The sequence below is a fragment of the Orbicella franksi genome, chromosome 13, assembly GCF_964199315.1.
Source record: "Orbicella franksi chromosome 13, jaOrbFran1.1, whole genome shotgun sequence".
NCBI lineage: Eukaryota > Metazoa > Cnidaria > Anthozoa > Scleractinia > Merulinidae > Orbicella > Orbicella franksi.
In genome coordinates this window covers 23,594,700-23,617,588 of record NC_138157.1, presented here as the reverse complement: position 1 = coordinate 23,617,588, position 22,889 = coordinate 23,594,700, and the positions used below count along the sequence as shown (strand labels likewise).

Sequence of the window (22,889 nt, the reverse complement as noted above, 5' to 3'; positions counted from 1 at the left end):
CTTTCGTCCATATTTTGACGGCAGTAATGTTTCCGCGCGGGGTTCTGGTATAAAATCAGTCTCCGGTGACGATTCGTTACTTAACCTACTCTGGCTTGAACCGACAACTCGATCTACCACATTACTTTGCGAGTCAGTTTCAACCTCGGAAAGTGAAGAGGTCACTTGTTGCTGCACATTTCTTAGCGGGGGCTGCCGAGGTTGTTGACACTCCATCCAATAATCGGGGACGGAAACCGTAAGCGCGCGCCATTTCAAGTATTTATGTTGTTAAAGGGGTTATTCCCGAACGGCTTGGGGGTCGAATAACTTCTCCCCCGATTGAGATTCGAACTCGGGCCGGGAAGAAAATCCCAGCCACGCCGAACATTTTTGTTGCTTGAATTAATCGATTGACTTATATAGTTAGAATTTTTTTGGTTTTTTTTTTGCCGCTTTGGTTTATTGTTTATTTTTTTTATTTACTTATTTATTTATTTATTTATTGATTGATTTTTTTAAATTTCTTTTTCTTTTTATTTCTTCGTCTTCTTCGTTTTTTTCCAACCTGTTTGGTGTTGCAATTGTTTTTCTTAAACTGATTGACTGATTTTTTGGATGTTTTGGATTTTTTCGAATTCGTTTGTATTTTGTTGTCGCTGTTGTTACGTTGTTTATGTTTCGGGTAAACGTTTCCTGTATTGCCGTCCATCTAACAGAGTTATTTTCTGCGTTATCGAGACTTGTTTGCTTTCAGTCTAAGCTTTGCTTTTCCCGAACTTTAAGAGTTTTAAGACCGAGGCAGTTCAGGGCCTAAACGATTTGTTAGTGGGAAGCAATTCCATGACTCGGTTTTCCAGCGGCCAATAGCGACATAAACAATTAACATGGGCCAACCTCTGGCTTACGCAGAATACATATTGGCTGGTTTTCTTGAAATGTCGTTGATTGAGGATGTAGAAGGCTTTATGCGACCTCGAGAGAAGTGGCCGATCAGCTCAGCTACATCGTGTATGGATAAATTGTAGCAAACACCGCATAGGAAAACACCCGTTCTCGTTCGCAGTGAGTCCACCAACTGTAAGCAAATCTTAAGTTGTGCGGTACCGCTTAACTTGGCAGACATAGCCATATCTTTGAATTGAATAAGCGCGCAATGACAAGCAGCATTCGCCAACGATACTCAGCAATTACAATTAGTTTTGAAGTGTATGTCTGTTTTCAAATTTCCAACCGTTACCTTTTGGCTTGCTAACTGTTTGGAATCCTGTCCGAATACGCCTCAATTTGGGCTGAAAAATGCGCAATTCTAGCTGACGACGGTAACGAATATATAACGCTGGAGTTTCTAGCCTCAGGTCTATAACTAGCAGAATACAGTCCCACTCTTAGACTAAGCGGAACCGGAAACTAGCATATCAGCACGTACTATACACATCTTAATTTGCTATATGCTATAGTCTTTACTTTGGTGTTTCTGGTTCATTGCTAACAGCAGTATTTATTGTCGGATACATCTTGCAATGCATTATGGGTAGCTATACTGTTGTGGCACGGAATGCTACCTCCCGACAAATCCACGCATTTTACAAGTCTAAAAGCAGGTCAAAACATTCACACTTTCATAGACACGGTGGCTACTGCTTGTCATGTAACTGCCAAAAATACCGTTTTTTTATACGCTTCGAAGTGACCTGCTTTTAGACCTGCTCTGTTTTGGCCTGACACAGTCGCAAACCAAGTTTCGATCTTTTAGTGCTTAAAAGCACTCTTGGAACCGCGAACTGCCGCAAACATTCAGTTCTTCGAATGCCGCATGTCAAGTTACCGATCGCCAGACTTAAATGATGTCCTTTGACCACCAAAATAGCTATTTAGAAGATATTTTGCCACTAACACGTTTACAAGCTCTCGATACGTGGCACAATCGAACTTCTTGTGACAAAATATCGACATCGAGGCTACTACGTCATGTGTCTCTATTTCTCAGACCCAGTCTGCTCAGGTGGGGCGGGACGCGGCTCATCATCGTTAAGTCAGTAAAAGAAAAGCAATGGCTTCAAGGAAAGGTCCACTTAAGGTGGAATGGTCCTCTAAAATGGACCAAAAAGTTTGTTGAAATATGGCGAAGAAGAAATAAAAAGTGACGCTGACATGTCTTCAACACGTCTCTGCAGTTACACAATCCTGTGCAAGCCAAGCTCGCCTTTACACACTTACAACGACTTGCGCATGCAGTCTTGCATGCAGCTGCAGCGGATGAGTTCGTAGCACGTGTCCTTCATCTGTGGCAGTATCATCCGTACTGGAATCCGAGACTTCATCACGTCATCATGTTGCCATCCCCATTCAGAAGGGCTTAGAGGAACTAGTTGCGTCGTAAGAGTTGGGGCCCAAACGTGCCCACCTTAATGCACTGAATGATTGGTGTGCTGCACGAGTGCCTCTTAGGTTGGAGGAATTTTCCCAGGGTCCTACACTTCTTACAGAAGAGTTCTTGTCTGGCTACATTAACCTTTGTTAGGTTACATGTACTTGTGCGGTTGTAAAGGAGAATGGCTAAACGTTCAACCACAGTCAAGCAAGCATTGTCGACCACTTCAGGTAACGAGGATAGGGTCAGCAGTGTAGCTGTAAGCTCGGGGAGTACACCTCAGATGTCCCAGGCTGTCTTCTTGCCACGGCCAGCGAAGAAGGAAACTGTGTCACATCCAGTTAGCTCGTGGAACATGGGAAAACCAAAAGCTCTCTCGCAACCGAACGCTGCATTATCATGCAATAGAAATGCGGAGAGATGTAAAGACATGAATGATCATCGCAGTTAGGTAAACAACTTTGTCACTTGTGAAATGAATGCCTGAAAAAACTTCAGGCTTAAATAGGATTAGTGCCCCTAGGAGCTTTCGCGGGCTATGGCATTGCGGAATGAGTAACGATCGATGAAAAAAGAAAAAAAAAAACATCAAAAAAGGGGTTGCGTTTCTTTGAGATGATCTATCTACATCTGCATAAAGGGGTTTCCCACAGAGGGATATACCCATTGCTGCCAGACTAAAGGGTTACAAAAAGTGGGGAGAGGCAAGTTAAATTATTCTAATCTTAACCCTTTTAGCCCTAAATTGCTGGGAATTTTCTGCAATTTAATTAATACACCCCCTATACCCATGTACGGTACACCATTTGAAAGCTTCTGATCTGTGTATTCCAAAAATCGCATCAGCAACCACTAAGGAGGTGATAGCTTTGACAAATAAACGGCACGCAATCCATGCAGAAGTGATGCTTTTAAAAATTGTTCCTAGAAGATTGGAACATAAGCAGACAAACCGATTCCCTAACTAAACTGTAGAACTTTTGTGTCAGAAATTTTAGGGGTTTACATTTAAGGTAGTCCATTGGTAGTTCATTCAAGTAGTTCATGTAGCAGGTCCATCGTGTTGGTCTATATGCTAGGGGTCAGCGAAATGTACCAACCCAAAAGAAAGATTAATAACTAAATTTTCCAATACATAATAAAGGAATTTCAGTTACAGTGTATTTCCAGCCCCATATCTTCGTTTAAAAGCTGAAATTAAAAGCACTCCACTGATCCTACAAACAGCAAAGGAAAACCGCAAAGTACAAGTTTCTCTGTCTGAAATCGACACCTTACCATCTTTAAAGATATTTGACAACGCTAATTACCTCACCGGAAATTAATTTGTTGTTTTAACTGTATACTTGTCATATCGATTAAGGCCTCCGGTGATGCTTCAAACAGCAAAGGAAAGCCGCAAACCCTTCACCTATCGCCTGTGCGAATTACTTGTCTACCTAAACTTGTATGTATGGAGGATATGTTCTTATTATGAGTTTGCCCGTGAATGCTAATTTATCCCAGACTGTATAAACCAAAATAAAACCCTAAATCTTATTTTAAAACCTACAATTAAAAGCACTCCACTGAACCTAATTGTCTCATTTACTAACTCCCAGAGTATATTTTGCTTCCACAGAGAGATAAATCGTGCGCGACATAAGCGCGACAAAACTATAAGAAATCACTATCCAAAGAAATGCAAGTACGCCAGCATAAAGCGATGACGTCACACAATACGTCATCGCTTAACAATGGTTTGAAAGGAGAGAATGAAAAAGTTCAAAAAAGTCAAAATCTTCGTAAATATTAGGCATACCCCTAAACTATACCTTATTTTACAGCTTTCAATGAATAGGTTAATAACGGATGCATTACAGGCCGCACGATTGTTGCAGAAAGTTCCAAACTTCCAAGGGTGTAAACTAGATCGTGTATAGGGGGAGGGGGGTCACAATTTTATAACAAACTGCGAGGCCACAGGCACAAGTGATCTCCCTAGGCGAAAGGGTTAACTTGTGGAAATTTTACTGTCCAAAACATTCCTGGGCAATAACCTCTATTCTTTGATACTTCTACAATATGTCTGGGTTATTGACCAAGTGTGAGGTCAAGATGGCTGGATATTGGCAAAGTTCTTTTGTTGCGAGTTTATGGACCGAGACGGAGTCCAGGCCCATAAACTGGCAAAAAAAGAACGAGGCCAATATCCAGCCATTTTGACCGAACAAGCTTAGTCAATAAAGGATTTATTATATGGATTTCCGGAAAATTTTTCTTGCGAGACACGGCGGGTAGTCCCGAGCGGGCAAGATAGCTCCATCTTGCCCGCTCGGGTAGCCAATCACGGCGCAGGATTTGTTTCATCTTGCCCGCTCGCGGAGCTAGCCATATAATAAAGTGAGTTTCTGCATGCTTCAGTGTTTGGTCTTAATTCAATAAACTTGTCTCAGTGGTAGTGTCGTAATTGACAATTGCGCCTTTTGATGTACCTTGGCATTTCAAACGTTGATTCACCATGAATAGCTTTGTGGAGTAACGAAAGGCGAGCCATTTTCCTTCTCTTTGAAAAGGGAGGCCAATCCAGGTCGTTTAGTAAATTTGTCAGTAGCTTGAGTTTGGATATGTTCAGTGGGTTACTTCCTCATTCGCTTTATGGCAAAAAAAGCAGTGACGTCACCTATTGTAATATATATGCCAACCAGAGAAGTATTGGCTGGTGAAACAAAGAGTTCTTTTGTGCAGCTTTTTGTACGTTTGTAAATAGTTATATTCCCTATAAAGATCTACATGTAATGTATTTAATAAAAATGTAAAACTAATGTTAATTAAGTAAATTACTATATATACATCATGTTAGTACAATAATGAGAACCGCTTCCAACTCGTTGGTTTTTTAGTTGTTGTGCCAACCAGAGAACTATTGCTTGCTTCGCTATTTGGTTACGTTGCCTTGCTTTTTTGCTTGATATTTTGGTTGCGTTGCCTTGCTTTTTTCGCTGCTTTTTTCGTTGCGTTGCTATTTTCGCAGCTTTCTGCTTGCTTTGCAAGCTTTATTGCTTGCTTTTCTGGTTGCATTGCGTTGCTTTTCTCGTTGCTTGTTTGGTTGCGTCGCATTTTTCGCTGCGTTGTTATTTTGGTTGCGTTGGTTTTTCGTTAGTTTTTTGGTTGCGCTGCGTTGCTTTTTTGGTTGCGATAATATAAAAATGTAAGCCACAAACTTTAAACCAAGCGGAGATAAAATTCTTGAGTATAACTACCTAACGTTTCCTTTATACTCTATTTTATCTTTCCTAATGCACTTATGCGCATATTATCTGGTTTTGTTATCAACCTTTACTAGATAAAAATCTCGCAGGCAGTTCTTTTTTTTTAGTTTCTACAATGCATTTGATATCTTACTTGACCATTTTTGCCGTATAATTTATCTGATTTTGTCAGCTTTTTTATAACTCCTTTAAATGTTGTATTTATTTGCTTGTTTGTTGTGACTTACAGGTCACGACTTCAAACTTCACTTCATTGCATCACATACACGTAATTCTGGGATTTATTCCCATTCAACTCAACACAATATGTGGTGTACATAAGGCAACCTCTGTCATTGCAGCAACCTTTGCTCACTTCCATTCGCCTAAGCATGAGATTACAGGGCACTGCTCATGCTCAGCATAGATTTACAAAGAACTTGGGGACGGGAAAAGCTTTCTCTGCTGCATTGTACTCTCAACTTGTCTTGTTGCAAATAGAGAGGGTGTCGTATAAAGACTACACACCATTTTAATACCATTTAACTCGGCCAGCAACGTAATTTATCACCGGTCGCTCGCTGTGACTATCTAAGTCAGCCACAAACTACTCTACTCTAACGCAACCCTCTTTATGAAAATTGGCCGTGTGACACAGGCGGCGGAATTATGTGACCGACACTAACTAAATGATTCTTTTTCATCTTGAAGTCACAGCTCGCTCCTTGCTAAAGTCATAGTCGTACTACAAGTGGAGAAAAAAACAAAGAAGTAAGTATAAACTCATTTTGGCTGAGAAGACATGAAACAGAAAAACGGTTTAGCCCGCAATGCACTGTTTATCTCCTCATGACTATTTGAAACACCTTTTGTTACCACGTAGAAAGAAGAGCTAACCTTAAGGCGATTCCTCAGAAATAAAATTTGTTGAACGATTTTTATGAAGCTTTCCCTGAATGTTGCCTATCAAGCACTGTTGAAAAATACAATAAACAAGACAGGTCTCCATGATCGCAAAACACATAAAGTGATGCGCCAATCTTACCCCATTTGTCTATCACGTGCGTTATTTCATAGGATCATGTTACATTATGCGGTAGCTGGAAGCAAAGTTTTTTTAAACAAATACTTGAAAAAAGAAAGCGTGACAGGTAGAAAGTCTCAAGCATATGCAACAACGTAATATACAATTTATGGAAAAATTAACACCATTTTAAACAGCATCGACTCAAAACGTCCCTCGAGTCGTTGTTTTCAAGGTCATACTTTGTCTCCTCGACTAACTCTTTTGTGCCCTTGGCTATATCTTTTTTTCCTTCCGAAAAATTTTCAACGTAAGGAGAATAATTTGTACACCAAAATTATATAATAAAAAACATGTCACCATTTAAGAGAAAACTAGCATTCATTTCGCAGTCGAGCTTAACTTGAAAAGAATCTCTTGATGTCATGTATGTGCACGCGCTTGTTTGAGCGCGCTAATGACGCGAAAATCTGCCCGGTAGGGATGCGCAATGCAATTCTGAGGAATCACCGTAAAATGATTACCATCGTTTTATTTTCATTTGAGTAAAAAAAAATGACACTCCTTGATTTCTTGAGAAAATGATTTTATTCAACGTACCTTTGTGTTAATGTCGCTAACAGATAAGCTTTGCATATTTGGAATCGCGGGCTGCAAAAGAAACATGAAACATCTACGTGTCGTCAATAAGCAAAAAAATTAAGACTAAGAAATGGATCATGGATCACTAAGTCGAGATTAGTAAACTCGAATTTTGTTATTGATACAATTAGTAATTATGGCCATTAGGCCATATAGTAAATTAAAATTCTAACTTGGCTCCACGACTTAGAGAAAAAATGAAAATTCATATATATCCTTGCTCCCACAAGCCACGGAGTAAACTCAGAATTTTGATATTCCAAAAAGATACTGCAGAACGTTTAAGCCACACGGTAGGTCACCACGTCCCGAGTCAGTACAAAAAGTACAGTAAAATTATTCACCAGATTACCTGACTAGACTCTAGATTGCGAGTAAAGCCATCTAGCATCACGCAAAAGGGTGACAGGGTACGGTTAACCAGACTAGTGTCATGCCCTTTGATTGGTCGATCAAATGATTGATTTGTTGGTAACTGAGTGCAAACAGGGTTATCAAACTTACCCCAGACTTCTTCCATAACATATCAAACTTGGAATTAACTTCAAAAGGAAGGCCTTCAATAGCTACAAACAACGAAGATAATCAAAGTGCTCTGCGAGTAAACTCGTGAACTTTGCAGTAAATGATGATCGATATGAGCTAACCCTTGTGTAATATCATGAATTACTCTTCTCATGCATGTAAATATTACTGTTTTAAGAGGAAAATTACAATAAGCAAAAACCAGGGCTTCTTTAACTTAAAATTAAGGATTTCCACAAACTTTAAGATCTTTTCTCCAGACTTCATGCCCACAGCAATAAGGTTATTCAGAATCACATTTACAGTCACAAGAACCGACCAATGCCAGCTGACAAACTTTACACAAGTCTTTCAGCCAATACCATCAGAGCTAAACTAACCAATCACTTTAAACAGACCAGACTTATAACCTCATTGACTCACTAACACTATTCACTTGACTCTGAAGATGACTTCTTCTCAGGTTGTCAAAACGTCAGCCACCAACAACACTTCTTTTCAGAACTACCTTCACCCACAAGATCACACGAGACGAACTACTTTTAATGATTTTGTAAAACACATGAATAGACGTACAGTATCTGAAGATGCCGCAACTTTAGGAGTAACAGGAGGAGGTGCCTGGTAACCTGGCTGTGGTTGCCAGGGTCCTGGAGCCTGAGCCTGACCATACCTAAGTGAGGCTTACATGTGATGTTGTCAATAGAGTCCAGAATAACGCATTTGAAACTTATAAGCGAAAAACTTAAAACTCATTTAGTTACATGCATGTCTAACAGAGAGATGCAACAGAATGCCAGTCTGCTATTAGAGACAGAAGCTGCATCTCTGGTTGAAAGCTACAAAGAAATGTAATGTATAGAAACAGCTCCCATTATAACAGACTCCCACTATTACAGAATTTCAGGCACTTCAGTTGGTACCAAACTAACGTTTTTACTGTTCTTCTCCCATTACAGCAGACATGTATACGTATCATGTGACATAATTATTCTGCAGTCTTGGAATGTCTACTAGTTTTTACCTTATTTTGACCTACTTTACATGTATATGATTATGAATCAAAGTAAATGTGTACTACAAATGAAAAGAAACTGGAATCTCAAGAGTGTAGCAGTAGTGAGTATGTGACACTACATAACCAACAAATTGGCTCATGTTCATTACAACCCCAGGGGGGGGGGGGCACTGCCATATATGGGCTATATAGGTATGTGCCGCTGTGAAGGGTGTGGTTTTCAAGCAGTTTACTCTAGGATAGGGTATATAAATTAGAGCGTTTGGGTCTAGAATAGGGTATAATTTTTCACAAAACTGACTAGTTGGTTGAAGATTTTATCTAGACTAAGGAAACCAGGAATTGTCACTCAAAAATATCAAAAAATCAAATCGGCAAGTTTAAATTTACGCAAATCAGCCTGCACAGTGTTGATAGATGGGGGGGATCTGGGGAGTTTACTCTAGTATAGGATAGCAAAATTCAGCTGAACTAGCTCTGGTATAGGCTAAGGGTTCCAGGGTCCCAGCGGCACACCCCCACCAGAAATTCCCAAAGTACCCCCCCGGGATTACAACCCACTACTGCAGACAATTTCCAACACTTATTTGAAAAGCAGATGATTCAATATTGAAACAAGTATTAACTATTTATTAACCAAGAATGAGGTCTTTACAGGAAACTCTCAGACTGAGACCTCAGTTTGAGTTTTTCCCATAAAGACTGAATGCCCGGGGGAGGGGGGTACTCCCTTGTATGGGCTATATAGGTATGTGCGGCTCCAAAGGGTATGGTTTTTCAGCTGCTTTGGTCATCAATAGGGTATCGATTTTAGCTGATTTTGGCCATTTTAGTCATAAATAGGGTATGGTTTTTGCACTCTAGCCTTCATATGGGTATGTTTTTAAGAAAAAGCCAGTTTTTCATCATTATCAAAAAATCAACAAAAACCCTTCACAAATTATGTTTTCAGTAATTTAGCCTTGGTCTGAACTAGGGAACTAATTATAATGCAAGTCTGAAACACGGTTTTGATTTAAGGGTCAGGTCATAAATAGGGTTTCAAATTTTTGGTCAGGTCATAAATAGGGTAGGGAATATTGCAGATTTTGGTCATACAGTAAATAGGGTAAGGGTTTTGGGAAGTGGGTTGCACACCCCCTCCCAATTTTTCTGGGAGTACCCCCCCGCACCGAATGTTTGAGGTTAATAAGTTGTTTATTATATAGCTATTTGCTTCGTTTTTGCAAGCCCGCAATCAACCCATGGGCCTTACAGGAGAAGAATGCCCTAAACTTAGCCAATCAGAGTGTGCATTTATTGGCTACAAGAACATGCCACACATGATTGTATAATTATTGGTTATTTTATTGGTTATTGGTTATTTTAAAGGATAATTTCTGGATAGCGAAAGCATTTGTGAGCACATACATGTACATGTGTACAATACATGTACATAACATTTTGAGTTCATAGAAAAGTAAGCACTCACACTTGTGAGAGAAATATTGCAAACAACAATTTCCCTCTACATGTACATGTTACATGAACTTACACAATTAGGTGGTATCCAGGAGGCGTTTGTTCTCCTTTTGTTCTGGTTATTAACACAATATCACAAACAGCACTAGTAGCTGTCTTGCTAGACTGAATCTTAAGACAAAAAAATGCTTCCTCAAAGCTTTGTCATCTGCAAAATTAAAGAGAATGAATGAATGAATGAATGAATGAATGAATGAATGAATGAATGAATGAATGAATGGAGAGATAAGAAAAGAGAGAAAAGATTATTCAAAACTGCACGCTCTTGTGTTTACCATCATCACAGGCATTTATAATTGCTGAAAATCCTGCCAGCACAGAATCATCTTTTCCAATAACTACCAGGTCTTCTATAACATTCTCTCTTGCCTGCATGATGAAATAGTGGTCAGAATAAAGTTCTGAAAAAAAAAAAAACCTCAAGAAAGCTCTGCCAGAACTTTATAGACTTTGAAACTTTTTTTCTAGCCTGTTGGTTTGAATTTTAGTAATTTTTTTTCATTACAGAAAGTTCAGAGATTAATTTGATCAAGTTTATTAATTTCAATACATGACAATACTGACCAGGGCTGGAGAGTAATGCTAGCCAAAAAGGGACAGGCTACCAAAACTGCAGTTTTGGCTAGTAGATTTTGGGCTTTCACTAACCATTTTGACATTTTAGTGGAAAGAAATCACGAATTATAATGAACACTGCTGACAAATAAAAGGATTATATGAGAAATTGCATCAATTGACTTTAGTATCACATGTTCATGTACATGCTGGCAGTTAGAATTTATGTTTGTTCACATTTTTCCAACCATTTCAATTTCATTTATCAATTATAATTATGAAATCAACCTGGTTTAAAAACTTTTATGCCAAAGATAAATTTAAACCACATCATTATCACTGTACATACATGTACACATACGTTCAACCTAAAAGTGAAAAACAAATATCTAACACAAACAAACACAGGTTGAATAATTGAGCATTTGATTTATTCACGTATGTCACAAATATACTACAGCTGCAGATGAACTACAGGAGCTAACAGTAGAATTTTAATTCATGCAGGAACAAAAAATTAACATAATGAACCTCTCGAGTGAAGCAGAGATAACATTTTCCTTCGTGCTGCCAAAACAGCCACAGTGGGCAGGGTGGTCAGAGTAGCCATGGTGGCCAGGGTGGTAAGGGTGGTGAGGCTGGCCAGAGTTGCCAGAGTTGCCAGAGTAGCAAGGGTGGAGGGGCTGGTGAGGGGAACGGGCATGACGGGGTGGCAAGGGAGGCAAGGGTGGTGAGGATAACGGGGTTGACAGGGGTGGTGGGGGTGGTAGAGGTGGTAAGGGCGGCAATGGTAGTGAGTGGGTTACAAACACAGTTTGTTTAGTCGAAACCAATGAATCACAATGGATAACAATTCTTCCAGTACTGAGCTCTGGGTGAAAAGAGGCACTGCTGGAGTTTTTACCAAGAAACATACACATTGACAAGTACACTAGACCACTAGACCTAGAACAATCCAAAATCCAGTACTCTAACCACTGACCACTGACCACTGCTCCTCCCATAGCAACAGTCAACAAAAAAATGACTTTAACTTGCCATTCAAACCTGAAATATCTAAGAATTAGAAAACATGCACCGTGTTTCTATCGAGTTACAGAAACAAGAGTGGAAGTTTGGGAGAACAAGGAATGCTGTGAGAACACAAGCTGCAGGTGAGTGTTTCCACAGCTTTTTCGAGGTCTCCCAATCGTTCACCAGTGTTTCTATAACTCGATAGAAACACAGAGAACATGTTTTCTATTTCTTTTAGACAACACTGTGACGAAAAAAAGGAAAACAACTTGTTAACTTTGATTATCAAAATGTAAATTCTTTTTGCTAGCACCATCATTATGTCAATGGCTCGTGCTAGTTATGTGTTTCTATCAAGTTATAGGAACACGATTTCTAACCAATCCTGACAACTGCCCTCTTCCTGGCAAAGTCAGTCATCCCACACATCCTCTTCCCGTCTTACTTATAAGTCTCTTCAGGGCCTGTTCTTTTCCCTTTTCACCAGTGAAAACAAGTGCCTCATCTAATTTAAATCCCAAGACATTGCCACACTTACATTTGGTTAAAGATGTTTTTGGGATAAAGAAATGCTTTGTCTGAAAAAGAAAATACAATTACATAGCCAAAATAAGATTGGTTGTATAATGAGCAATGTGTCTTACATGTATGTGTGATTAATTCCTGCAGCCTGACTTACATGTAACTCAGGATTGTGTCATTTGTACATTATTTTTCACTCAAGCAAATTATAAGTTATTGTATTTCACATGTTATCCAGAAGTATATAATAAACCAAAACGAAATTAAGCAAGACCTTTTCAGGATCAACGAAACAGCTTTGAACAATCCTGTTGACCACTGCCATCATCTCTGCCACTTCCTCCTCATTATAATCAACAGCACTGTCTGCCCTCCCTTCATCTTGATCAAGAAGCTGTATGTGCCTGGGCACTACTTTCTCAGAGAAGAGGCTCTCTACTATATTAAGATAGGCTTCTTTCATTTGGAGTTTCTCTAATATCTACAAAGAAACAAATTTCAAAATTAAGCTCCCTTGTGGTATTTTATTGATGTCAGTCTAAGGTAAAGCTATTACAAATAATTTGCCAAAAGTACATGTTGTAATATTTTTTTATTTTCTTGCTGTTAATGAATAACCCTCTATGACTCAATTCTTAAATACCATGACCACATCTGTAACATATAACTGTTTCCCAGCTAACAGTCTAGGGAGTTTTGAAACCCAGGTTTCATAAATTTCATTCTATATTGCTACCATCGATCTCATTCTTAATCTCCATAGCAATGTATGTCTGTTCAACAAAACTGTCTGTACACAGATCAAGTCACAATCACAAATATATAGTCTTGTGTTTGTAGCCCATCTTCATCTGTTGTCAGTGGTTATAGAGAGATTCAATTTTACAAGTACATTTAATTGTTTATAATGACTGCCTAATTTCTCATACGATCACTGGCTTACGTGTATTTGTATCATCAATAGGAGTACAGACTCACAGCTGACATCATCGTGAACAGTTTCAACAACATTTAGCATATGATTTTCTTTTCTCAATATAGCCAAAAATTGCATCTAAACAGGATTTCTTTATTTTAAGAGAAAAAACACCAGCAATCTCTACAGACAGTTAGCCTGAAGATCAGCTTGCAAATATAATGAATTCAACTGTTAAGTGAAAAAGATAGTGTAAATTATTGTAGTTTTGGCATGAAAATTTACCGCAATACAGTAGAAGCCTTTTTTTGCTGTGTTCGAGTATTTCATGAAAATAAACTAAACTTGGGAATAATTCGGTATGTTTTCAGGAATTTCCCAATGAATAAAGACCGTGATTCTATGGATCATTTTGGCTCAATCCAATTTAACTTTTAACCAGTGTTTTCCTCTAGTGAAGCCTCCATTTGACAATTTTGGATTTTGTTAACAGTGAAACCTGTATTAGGCAGACCCCATATTAAGCGGACACCCTCTTTTAAGTCGACACCAGCTTTAATAAGTCCCAAAATTTTTTCCCCACATTTACAGTAATTAAAAATCAACCGGCATTCAGCAGACACCTCTATTAAACAGATGCACACACCAATATTAAGACATTTTGTTGCACAAAACCTGCAATAAGCGGACACTTAAAGGGCTCATTTTACTTCTAAAGTTTCAGCTGAGACTCCTGTACATTGTTAAGCAATATCGTTTTAAAGCTGAGTGATTATTCCAGATTGATGTAGTGATCGACTGGACATTGTGCTATGAGCAGTCTTAGCTAGTCTTTGATCTTACGTGCTAAGCTGTGTTACAAAACGGTTAATAATTGACTTTTATTGCACAACATACTGGAACCTGTTTTGAGCGGACAGCCTGTGTTAAGCCGACACAAGTAAGGGTGTCTACCTAGCAATCACTAGCAGGGTATCCGCCTAATACAGGTTTCACTGTAATGAAAATAAAAAACACAGCAAGTAGATTTTTATGCATCTGTGTGTTTTTATTGATGATAAATTTGGTCATAAATATTACATTGTCAAAGTTGTATGAAGGCAAGTGGATCTGCAGGGTACTTTGACAATAAACTTTATGATGCAATTTACCATCAATAAGAGGACAGATACTTAAAAAACCAGTGTCAATTTGTTAATTTAATTTCACAACTTTTATAAGACCCACATTCATAAATATCACATATTTTTAAAAGTATGGTATGGATTCACATACTTTGCCCCATGGAAACCAGAATTCAAATAACTTCCACTTCTATAATATTACTGACATTTTCATAACACAGACAATAAACTCTACTCCTTAGGTTCAACTAAATTGAAAATTGGAGTACAGATCAAACTCTGAAAAAAAAAAGGAAATTTCTCTTACTGATTCTCTAAAGTATTTTCAGAGAACCGCAAAAAAAATCAAGATTGTCAGAATTTTGTTGCATTACCTGCCTATATACTTACCTTTCCAGTTGCAAACAAAACAAGAGCATAATTCATTTGGCTCCTCATATCCAGTCTTGTTTCTCCCATGATGTTACATACATCTCTTTAAAAAGGTCATCTTCTCTCATTGTTGCAAAGGAGGATCCCAGCTCTATCAGTGTCCCTACACTGAGAAATGTCCTTTCAAGGAATGTCTGTGATTCAGCTTTTAAACTAAGGCAGTGTTCCAACCTTTGTTTCCCACCAACTTTACTGATAGGAATAACTGCTATTCTTGAAAAAACCCTGGAACGTACATTTCAAAAAGAAACAATCCATTACAAGTACAAAATACTTGATGCACTACACCTGAAACTGAGAATGCAATTCTCTTGGAATGATGGTTACCTACATGCAAAATCGTGTAATTGATAAACTGGTAAATAATTATCCATGTTGCAGTTATGCAACTTTAACATACTAATAACAAAACTTATAATTATAGGTTGAATAAACAGAAGAAGATGCGAACTTTTCTCGTAGGAGGTCTTTAATTCAAGTGGACGTTTCGGGCTTCTTCAACACTAAGAATATCAATACTCGGAATAAAATTTACAAAAAGTGAAAAAGCCTTAAATAAGTTACAAAACAATAACTTACAAAGGGAACAAAGAAATAGAAAATTTTTTCACATAAGATTACATAAGAATTACGTAATAATAAAAATAGCAAAATGCCCGCTAAAAAGCAAATAAAATCAAGTAAAATTTACAGCAGCAAGGTGGTGTTAATTGTAGCGAATCCTATTCCTGGAATTAAACTAACACCTTCTGTTGAGTCCATGAGGTGTGAGGGTGCATAATTGAGCACACCAAAAGGCCTCTCTTGTGAGCAATTACGGTCATCAAGACTATTATTATTGACACTAAGATTACACAGCTGTTCAATAATTCAAAATTCAAAATCTGCCGGAGCATGAGGCTCTTTGTTAAAATAAATAGCAACTTCACAAGTACGTTTTTTGGTGATCATAGAAGACTTGTGGTTGCGGAAACGAATTTTAAATTTGTTACTTGTGGAACCAACATATTGCACATTGCATTTCTTGCACGTAACCAAGTAGATGACATTTTTAGATATACAATTAAGAATCTGCGTAATAGGATACGTCCTGCTAGTACTAGTGCTAGTAAAGCAATTAGATTCCTTTAAATAATTGTGACATAGATCACATTTGGCTGTGCATTTAAAGCAACTCCGCTGATTATTGGGCGTGCGATGTTGCTCACGAGGCTTACTGCTCAAGATTTCTTTGATGTTTTTAGTTCTACGAAAAGCAGGAATGATGGACCCTACCGGAAAAATCTTTTTAAGAGATGGTGAATCATAAATAAGGCGCTTGTATTTCCTAATAATTCTACCAATACTGGGTAAGCGAGGGTTGAAATCAAGCACAAGCGGAAAAATTTGTTTGGACTTCTTAGGCTGGGGTTGAAGTAATGTTTGTCTAGGAATAGACTGGGCTTTCTCAAACTGTTGTGAAACCAAATTAGGGTTATAACCCCGGTTATATAGATAACCCTTATACTCAGAAGAGCGTTTACTAAATGCCTCATCAGTAGAACAATTCCTTTGGATCCTGGTAGCTACTCCATAGGGAATGGCCCTGGTAACATGGGCAGGGTGTGCGCTATTCCGTAGCAAGTAAATATGGTTATCCATAGGTTTGGAGTAGATATCAGTCTGGATGAAACCGTCCACCAGATTGAGAGTAAGATCTAGTATGTTAAGTGAATTGGGAGAAGAAACTAGAGTAAATTTAATGGTGGGGTACAAAGAATTAATATAATGCGTAAACTCATCGAGTTTAGCAGGCCCTTGGGTCCAAAGATCAAAAATGTCATCCCTATACCTCCACCACAGGTTGGGTTTAATTTCCCCTGATTTGGCTTTCTTATCAATAATTCCTATGGCTAGATCAGCATAACTGCATGCGTTTTTGGGACCCATAGCCGTACCATGAATCTGAAGAAAGTTGTCATCTTCAAAAAACGAATTATTGTGCTTAAGACAAATGTATACGCACATACGCGTATGCATATAAACATATACAGTATATACGCATATGCCTGATTAGTACATGTATGTATGAGCTAACCTATTGTTTTTTTCTTTTCTTAACAGGTAATTGTTGTTTTCAATGGCTTGACAGCTTGCCCCAGAGCAAGAAAGAGTTTTCTTTATTTTGAATACATGTATACAGTATATGCGCGTATGCCTTCAGACGACTTATTAGCAAAATGTAAGCTGAAACTAACATCTTGCAATTAGGCACTTGACACAAAATTAACTGACTGAATATTAATTAAAAGAGAGAGTATTTTGCCGTTAAATCATAAATTTACTGTTTTTTTGTCAAATAGAACTAGGGATACACGCTTCAACAATTTCATCTTCATGGAGCAAACACAACCGAAAGATAACATTTTTTTGACACAAAGTAAACACGGTCCAAGCAAGCAACTTGGAAACGCGTGCTGAAAAACACAACTTTTCCTTGAAGAAAATTAAAAATAACAAAATGTGAGCAGCGCATCGTAGAAACTTCGATAAACAATTCTTTCATCAGGGAAAGAGTATTTTACCATTTGAATGAATGGTTTGTGTCAGATACATGCACATGTATAACGGGAGATATCATTTTTCCACAAGGTCTTCGGAATGCTTCAAAGTAGCCTTCAAACAGTAAACATCTCGCAAGCAACTTGCCAACGCATGCCAAAACACAGAACTTTTCCTTGAAGAAAAAATAACTAGACGTGAGCAGCCCACCATAGCAACTTTGGTAAACAATTCTTTGGCTAAAGAAGGATTATTTCACAGTTTAAATGAACCATTTGTGTCAAATAAAACTAGAGATATCATTTTTTCAAAGAGGATCCTCAGAACGGTTCAGACAATAAACATTTTGCAAATGACTTGCCAACACATGTCGAAACACAGAACTTTTTCTTGAAGAAACAATAACTAAACGTGAGCAGCTCACCATAGAAATTTTTGATAAACAATTTTTTCGTCAAGGAAAGAGTATTTTACCATTTGAATGAATGATCTGTGTCAAATATAACCGAGAGATTTCATTTTTTCGACTAGGATCTTCAGAATGCTTAATTGAGACAAATAAGCATTTTGCAAACGACTTGCCGACATGTGCCGAAACACAGATCTTTACATGTAAAAACATAGAGTTCACGTGTTAAAATAGGGAGTTCAAGAGACTGTTTCAATTTTCTTCCCATTTTTGGTAGCTAAAGATCAAGCAAGTGTTAATAAACGGTAGTTTGTCGGCGAATTTGCGAAGTGATCGCAAACTCAAAATATAATAGCTTTCATTGATCGGCACGATGTTTTAACAATAGGCAAATTTCGCTTTGAAGCATTTTCATTCCCAGAAATATAATGTCCTTTGTTTGACTAACAATGCTTCACATAAAGAAACCTATGGGAATGCATAACAAAGAGACATATATGCGCGTATACACATGCATATGTGCGTATATATACGCACATACATTGTATGTGTGCATATTGACATACATGTATACGCAAAATATGCTCGTATAATATGCATATGCGTAGTTCGCATATATCTGAGCTCAACTGTAATTTGGGGCACCTCACTAACCTAGCAAGAAATCAGGCAGGCTCCTAAGTGCATACAACTATATCGGAAGTAAGTAATATACTAGGCTAAATAAAAATACATATGATTAAACAAGGGTATATAGATTATGATGAAACATTCAAAAGTTATAGTGGCAACGCAAAAAATATAGCGCTAGCAATTATAACTGATCTGTTGTTTCTGGTTGTTTCTAGTTATAATTAGTACACTAGTACAATTTGTTAGTTTTATAGCATTGGCTAACATGTACCATCAACGGCCTTAAACCAGCTTACATGTAAACTATCACAATGTAGCAGGATGTATCCTGCTACATCGGTGCCAGTCATTAGCAGATGGCAGACTGAAGTTTGAATTAATAGTGCTTTCAGATAAGTTTACTTCTGAACTAGGTGGGGTTAAGATTAATTTCTGTGTGATTGTTCTTGGATAAAGTGTAATTTACTTCACAGCATGCACATGTTTTACACACGGTGTAAGCTTATATATTAGAGCTAATACTTTGCAACAACTACATGTACGTATACATGTACATTTAAGTAAAGTGAGTTAATTTTTTTTAAATAAAGTGATAATCGGGTCATTGCTGTACCTTCTACAACTCTAAAACATGGTATGTGGTGATACTGGAATGAAGTTTCCCAGCGCATTCGGAACACAAAAACGTTTGAGGCCCACAGTAACGGTATCTTATTGCAGTTGAAGTTTCCAGGCACCAAATACAAACTGCCCCAGTTGGAAGGGAAGATTTCTTAATGGCAACATAACCAAGACGATCTCTGATCTTAGTCCACTTTACCTCTTGCTGTATTCGGCGATTTTCATGAGTAGTAAACGCTCCTCCACTACTCTGACGGCCTAAGGACAAAGAAGTAGCTTGCCTTCTTGAACCCCTTCTGTCAAGGAAAGTAGCTTTGAAAGAAACAGCCTTTAAACGCTTCAGGATTATGGGAACAAACTACCGCATAAGTATCAATTCGTCCGCCATGTTGGATTTAGATTGGGAAATTTTAAGCTAAACGAGGATTGGTCAGATTTCTAGTACTAACCTTTCCATTGTGAAAAACCGCTGTCAAACGAGACTGTACTCGCCACCACTCTGTGTCACCCGGTTCACATGACTCCTGTGGGTGATGCCCGCTGAAAGTGCACCAAATTACGCGGGCGTCACCCGTCATAGTACGTACTATAGTACGAGCCTAGTATGGTAGGATACTACAACCGGGCGATTTTATGCCGGCTGACTCTAAGGGTGAAGTCACATTTTACAAACCCGTCATATCAAAACCATTTGTCGTTTTATTCAAACTTCTGCTATGAAAAAATAACAAAAGCTGGAAAAATGACTGTTTATACCGTGAATTGATGACAACAAGCTATAAAACGACTGGCGAGTGGACTCACAGAGTCTGTAGGATCTTACATCCGAGCGTTTAAAATTATGGGTAGCTCTCGGTGAAAAGTAAACTTCCGAAGTCGCCTCTGATAAGGAAATTTCTCCTTTCATCTAAGCTACTTCAATGGAAATAACCGATGAAAAACTGTTAGCTCCGCAGATCGGAGATGGAAAGCTGCGAAGGGAATGAAATTGAACTCCTGGCTGTGTACTATAGTATGGGTATGGCCGGGTGAGGGAACTTTAAGGGTCATGTCACAATACAGCCGTCTAAAATCAAGACCATTGTCATTTAATTCAATTTAGCTTCATTAAGGATTGTTATACTGTAAACTGGGGACTACAAACCATGAATCGAGTAATATTGCACTCCTGACCGCGTCGTGTAGAGTCTGTAGGATCCTACGGCCGGGTGATTAAAAGCTGGGTAGCCCTGACTGAACATGATCTGAACTCTAACAACGTACCATTTGATTTTTTACTCCCACGCAGTTCAGACAAAAGCGCGAAATACAGCAATAATGTTTTATGTCACTGTTTGCCGATAAAATTCCGCAAATGGAATGATTTTGGACTCCTCCGGTGTCGTACTATAGGATGCTACGGCCGGGCGATTTAATGATGGGTAGCCCTCAGCGAAAAATTAAAATTCAAAAGTCGTCTCAAAAAAGGCCATTTCTCATTTCATTTACTCTTCTTGAATGAAAAATATTCGCTAACGCCGATAATCGGAGATAGAAAGCTGGGCTGTGTACTATAATATGGTTACGATCGGGTGAGTTTCTGCCGGGTAATTCTAACTGTTGAAGTCCCATTCTACAGCCGTCTCAAATCAAGACCATTATTGGCGTTTAATTTAAGCTTCTGTTATAAAAATAAACGTAAATAGGGCTTGTTATACCGTGCATTGGGCACGGCAAGTCACGAAAGGAATGAAATTGCGCTCGTGGCCGCGTCGTGTAGCGTCTGTAGGATCCTGGGGCCGGGCGATTTAATGATGGGTAGTCCTCGGTGAAAATTAAACTTCTGAAGTCGCCTCAAATAGGGAAATTTCTCCTTTCATCTAAGTTGCTTCAATGGAAATAACCGATGAAAAACTGTGAGTGTCGCCGATCGGAGATTGAAAGCTGTGAAGGAAATGAAATTGGACTCCTGGCTGTGTACTATAGTATGGGTATGGCCGGGTGAGGGAACTCTAAGGGTTAGTTCAGTTCACAATTTACAGCCGTCTCAAATCAAGGCCACTGTCGTTTAATTTAAGCTTCTGCTATAAAAAAACCTCAATAAGGATTGTTGTACCGTACATTGGGGACACCAAACCCTAAAAGGAATTAAATTGCGCTCCTGGTCGCGTCATGTAGAGGCTAGCTGTAGGATCCTACGGCCGGGCGATTTAATGGCAGGCAGCCCTAACTGAACTTAATCTGACATATAGCCGCTTACCATTTGATTTTTTAATGCCACACATTTCAGACAAAAGTGCAAAATACAGTTACAACGTCTCATGTCGCTGTCTGCCGATAAAAATGCCGCAAATGGAATGATTTTTTGCTCCTCTGGTGTCATGTACTCCGGGCATGTACTATAGGATCCTACGGCCGGGCGATTTAATGATGGGTATCCCTTGCTGAAAAGTAAACTTCTGAAGTCGCCTCAAATAAGGGAATTTCTCCTTTCATCTAAGTTACTTCGACAGAACGATGGAAATATCCGATAAAAAACTGTGAGCGCCGCCGATCGGAGATAGAAAGCTATGAAAGGAATGAAATTGGACTCCTGGCTGTGTACTATAGCACAGGAACTCTGAGGGTGATTTATTTGACAATTTATAGCCGTATCAAATCAAGACCATTGTCATTTATTTAAGCTTCTGCTGCAAAGAAAAACGTCATTAAGGATTGTTAAACCTAACATTAGGGACAACAAGTCAGAAAACGAATTAAATTGCGCTCCTGGCCGCGTCATGTAGAGTCTGTAGGATCCTACGGCCGGGCGATTTAATGCCGGGTAGCCCTAACTGAACATGATCTGAAAAAAGCAGCTAACCATTTGATTTTTTAGTCCCACGCAGTTCAGACAAAAGCGCGAAATACGGAAAACAATGTTTTATGTCGCTGTTTGCCGATAAAATTCCGCAAATGGAATGATTTTAGGCTCCTCCGATGCCGTACTATAGGATCCTACGACCGGGCGATTTAATGATGGGTAGCTCTCAGTGAAAAATAAATTCTAAAGCCGCCTCAAGTAAGGCCATTTTTCGTTTCATCCACTCTTCTTGAATAAAAAATATTCGCTAACGCCGATAATCGAAGATAGAAAGCTGGGCTGTGTACTATATTATGGTTACGATCGGGTGAGTTCCTGCCGGGTAATTTTAACTGTTGAAGTCCCATTCTACAGCCGTCTCAAATCAAGACCATTATTGGCTTTTAATTTAAGCTTCTGTTATAAAAATAAACGTAAATAGGGCTTGTTATACCGTGCAATGGGCACGACAAGCCATGAAAGGAATGAAATTGCGCTCATGGCCGCGTCGTGTAAGCATCTGTAGGATCCAAGGGTCGGCGATTTAATGATGGGTAACCCTCGGTGAAAAGTAAACTTCTGAAGTCGCCTCAAATAGGGAAATTTCTCCTTTCATCTAAGTTGCTTCAATGGAAATAACCGATGAAAAACTGTGAGTGTCGCCGATCGGAGATTGAAAGCTGTGAAGGGAATGAAATTGGACTCCTGGCTGTGTACTATAGTATGGGTATGGCCGGGTGAGGGAACTCTAAGGATTAGTTCAGTTCACAATTTAGAGTCGTCCCAAATCAAGGCCACTGGCATTTAATTTAAACTTCTGCTATAAAAAACCTCAATAAGGATTGTGGTACCGTACAGTGGGGACAACAAGCCATGAAACGAATGACATTGCGCTCCTGATCGCGTCATGTAGAGGCTGTAGGATCCTACGGCCGGGCGATGTAATGGCGGGTAGCCCTGACTGAACATGACTGAAATAAAGCAGCTA

General features: G+C 38.8%; 1 protein-coding gene and 1 pseudogene across 2 annotated transcripts; both read right to left on the bottom strand.

Annotated features, from left to right (window-relative positions):
- Positions 1 to 908: 908 nt before the first annotated feature.
- Positions 909 to 22,869, bottom strand: LOC145465123 (multivesicular body subunit 12B-like; annotated as a pseudogene). The gene is made up of 9 exons (XR_014041521.1): positions 19,073 to 22,869; positions 14,835 to 15,101; positions 12,679 to 12,885; positions 10,589 to 10,682; positions 10,327 to 10,461; positions 8,351 to 8,447; positions 7,754 to 7,834; positions 7,208 to 7,258; positions 909 to 6,328 (listed from the first exon to the last, which is right to left on the bottom strand). The product of XR_014041521.1 is annotated as a multivesicular body subunit 12B-like (transcript).
- LOC145464960 (uncharacterized) lies at positions 15,512 to 18,632 on the bottom strand. The gene is made up of 2 exons (XM_081448774.1): positions 18,028 to 18,632; positions 15,512 to 17,351 (listed from the first exon to the last, which is right to left on the bottom strand). Exon 2 carries the CDS (start codon positions 16,893 to 16,895, stop codon positions 15,747 to 15,749), a length of 1,149 nt encoding a protein of 382 aa, XP_081304900.1. The 5' UTR covers positions 16,896 to 17,351; positions 18,028 to 18,632; the 3' UTR covers positions 15,512 to 15,746.
- Positions 22,870 to 22,889: the final 20 nt, after the last annotated feature.